Raw genomic sequence first — 3496 nt, forward strand, 5'->3', positions numbered from 1 at the left:
TGTTTTTTTTTCTTTTTTTTCCTTTTTTGCTGTGAGTGTGTGTTTTTCTTTTTTAATTGTTGTGTATATACAAAGTATGTCTGTGGGGGGAAATATAGTTAGGATAAACTAGTAAAGGTAAGGGAATACCTATTAAATGAAATAATAAATGTGTAAGAATGATAAATGCTAAAACGCTTGTAACCAAATGACATGCTACATGTGATGATTTTTTTTCTCTTCTCTGTTTTGTTTCTCGTTTTTTCTTTCTTTTTTTGCTTTGTTTTTTTTTTCTTTCCCCACTGTTGTGGGTATGTGTTGTTTATGTAACAAAAAAATAAAATAATTTAAAAAAAGACTGGACTACTGTAATACGCTCTACATGGGGCTGCCCTTGAAGAGTGTTTGAAGACTTCAGCTTGTCCAGAATGCAGCCGCGCGAGTGATTGTGGGTGCACCTCGGTACACCTATCCTCCGTGAGCTGCACTGGCTGCCCATTGGTCTCCGGACATGCTTCAAGGTGCTAGTCGTTACTTTTAAAGCCCTACATGGTATTGGACTTGGGTACTTGAGAGACCACCTCCTGCCAGTCACCTCCCAAAGACCTATTAGATCCCACAGACTAGGCCTCCTCCGAATTCCAGCTGCCAGCCAATGTCAGCTGGTGACTCCTTGGGGGAGGGCCTTCTCTGTGGCTGCTCCGGCCCTCTGGAACGATCTCCCCATGGAGATCCAGACCCTTACTACCCTTCCGGCCTTCGGCAAAGCAGTTAAGACATGGCTGTTCCAGCAGGCCTGGGGCTGTTGAACTATTCAGCCCCATTCGAGGTTACGGCTGTTGTAGAATTTTAAATTGTTGTTTTTTATTTTATTTTTTGTATCCCCTCCCTTTTTATTGTTAGCCGCCCTGAGTCTCTCGGGAATAGGGCGGCATACAAACTTAATAAAATGAAAATGAATGAAATGAAATAGAAATCCTTTTGGACTATATATAAAGTTTATTAATAATAACAACAATAAAAAATAACAAACTTAGACACAGCTAAGTTTTAATTATTAGGGGGGGAAATGTTATGACATAGGATATAGTTAAATAAAGTAAGGATAATGATAATAAATTATATGCATGTACGGTTATAATATAAGGGAAATGGATGTAAATGGCAAACAGGGATTTGAAAAGGAGGATTAGAAAATTTTGGTATTAAATATTATGGATGTTTAGTTAGAAAAGGATATGAGGATTTAATGTTAATGGAGGATTTTATAAATAAGTAAATGAAATGCCAGTATGTGGTTATGTATTAAATCGTGGTATATCTTATGATGGACGTTTAAATAATCATAGTCAAATAAAAGTGGAGGTATGATGATGGTAATATAATAAATATCCGAGTTAAGATATTAGAGTTAATATGAATTATATTTGATGACGGTGGAAGACTTTTGTAACCAACTGATACACTTTCTACACTATGTAAAGAAGGAGGATTTGTATGTTTGTTTTGAAAATAAAAATATATTTTTAAAAAAGAAAGAAAAGAAATGAGGATTGTTGTGGTTTCTCTGGCCCAGCTGGTCTGAGGGACAAGGAGAACAGGAGCTATTTTGACCCTTGAGAAGATTTTGGAAGTGCGAGAGTCACAAATGCAAATTTCCCCTGTCTTTACTCTTAATTCTTTTCTCCTGTTTTTCATTGGCTCTCCTTCTGCTTCCTCTCATTGTGCTCTACAGCACAGAAGTAGACAGCAGAGTCCTTCAGCTGAATCGCATCTTTCTCTAAATGGAAAGTCCTCTTTTTATCTCCTTTGATGTGGATCGCATGGAACCCTGGTCCATAATTTGCATACTCTGACAACAGGAGCTTCAGAGGCTGACCAGCGTGCTGAATGTACCAGTAGGTGTTAAATGTGCCACTATATTGTGCTTCATAGGAACAACTGAGAGAAATAGCTTGTCCTTCAGCAGAAGTCACAATGCCAGCTGCTTGCTTCACAGACTGTCCTGTGCTTCCTCCTGAACAGAAGATAATGGAGAAGGCATGACATTAGTTGGAAAGGGGGACAAGTAGATCTTTCACCCACTCACTTTTCAGAAATAATCCTGCTGCTGCCTCGACTTATCTTCTTAGTGTCTGCCCGCCATCTATGCTGATTTTGAGATCTAACCTGGGGGAAAAATATTCTTTCCTTATGCCCATCACAAGACACACTGAACACACATACACACACACAAACACACAGATCTTTTCAGCTAAACACTTCTGTTCTTGTTTTGAAATTCCTTGCAAATAATTTATCTCCAATTTCCCAGGAATTTTCCAGGGGATTCTATCTTACCCGATTTCAAGGAAACCCCCCCAAACTCCAGAAGATACATCCGGTCAAAATTGTAGTCTAACATTGTGAAAAAATAAATACTCACTTAAAAGTGAAATGGTGATGATGATAATGATGATGATGAGCAGAGATCTCAGCCACATTTTTTTCCAGGTGAATAATGCAGCACTACTCCCCAAAAATATAGACTTTGGTGGATTTCAAAGTTGGTGTAGTCACTTTTCAGAGCTTTGTTTTGCGATGAGAGGCTCTGCAGCTCTTTCCCGTCACAAATAACTTGGCTGTTGCCATTCAAGCCCGGTGGCAAAGGGAAGAGGAACCACATAATATGGTTCTCAGAGCATATGCACTACAGAAGATAACTTCTGTGTGTCAGCTGGTAAGACTCATGTTGGCTCAGGACTGCCACCCTGTGTTTTAAAGCAGAGGTAAGGAAGCAGCCAAGTTACAGGATGAGTTCAAGTGTTGAAGGTGATTTCTGGCCATGTTGGCGAGATGAAAGTAGGAATTGGGACTATAACTAGAGAAGAAAGGGAGAGAATATTCTATTCCCTATTCTATTCCCTATTCTATTCCTTATTCTATTCCCTTTCATATTCTATTCTGTTCTGTTCTATCTAATATTCTATTCTATTCTAATATTCTATTCTATTCTATTCCCTATTCTATACCCCATTCTATTCTCTTTACTATTCCCTATTCTGTTCTATTCTATTCTGTGGACAAAAGAGATTCAAACAAAAGGAGAAGACTGCCCCAAGCATTCTGATACTGAAAAAGGGGGAGTTTCCCCACATGCCTTTTTAATCTGATCCTGCTCTTTTCCTCCAAGACAATGCTCTCTAGCTGTCAATCAATCAAATAATACCAATTGCAAAAGCGCTTAGACTTATATAACACTTTACAGTGCTTTACAGCCCTCTCATTGTGGTTTCCAGAGTCAGCCTCTTGCCCCCAACAATCTGGGTCCTCATTTTACACACCTTGGAAGGATGGGAGGCTGAGTCAACCTTGAGCTGGTGAGAATTATAATAATTTAATAATAATAATTGAAGGTCAAAAAATCAAAGTTGAAAGATTATGACATAGCCTGTCTTTGGTAGTCTCAGTGTTTCTCAGGATGTTTCTTCTAGTAGAGAATCTTTGATGGCACATAGGAAATCTGCACGTTGAGAAA

General features: G+C 38.7%; 1 gene segment (V, D, J or C); it reads right to left on the reverse strand.

The window, feature by feature from the left end:
- Positions 1–1673: 1673 nt before the first annotated feature.
- On the reverse strand, positions 1674–2383 carry LOC116521875. The segment is given in 2 exon segments: positions 1674–1996; positions 2320–2383. Coding segments are annotated over 2 exon segments (387 nt in total).
- Positions 2384–3496: the final 1113 nt, after the last annotated feature.

The sequence above is a fragment of the Thamnophis elegans genome, chromosome Z (assembly GCF_009769535.1).
Source record: "Thamnophis elegans isolate rThaEle1 chromosome Z, rThaEle1.pri, whole genome shotgun sequence".
NCBI classification, from domain to species: Eukaryota; Metazoa; Chordata; class Lepidosauria; order Squamata; family Colubridae; genus Thamnophis; species Thamnophis elegans.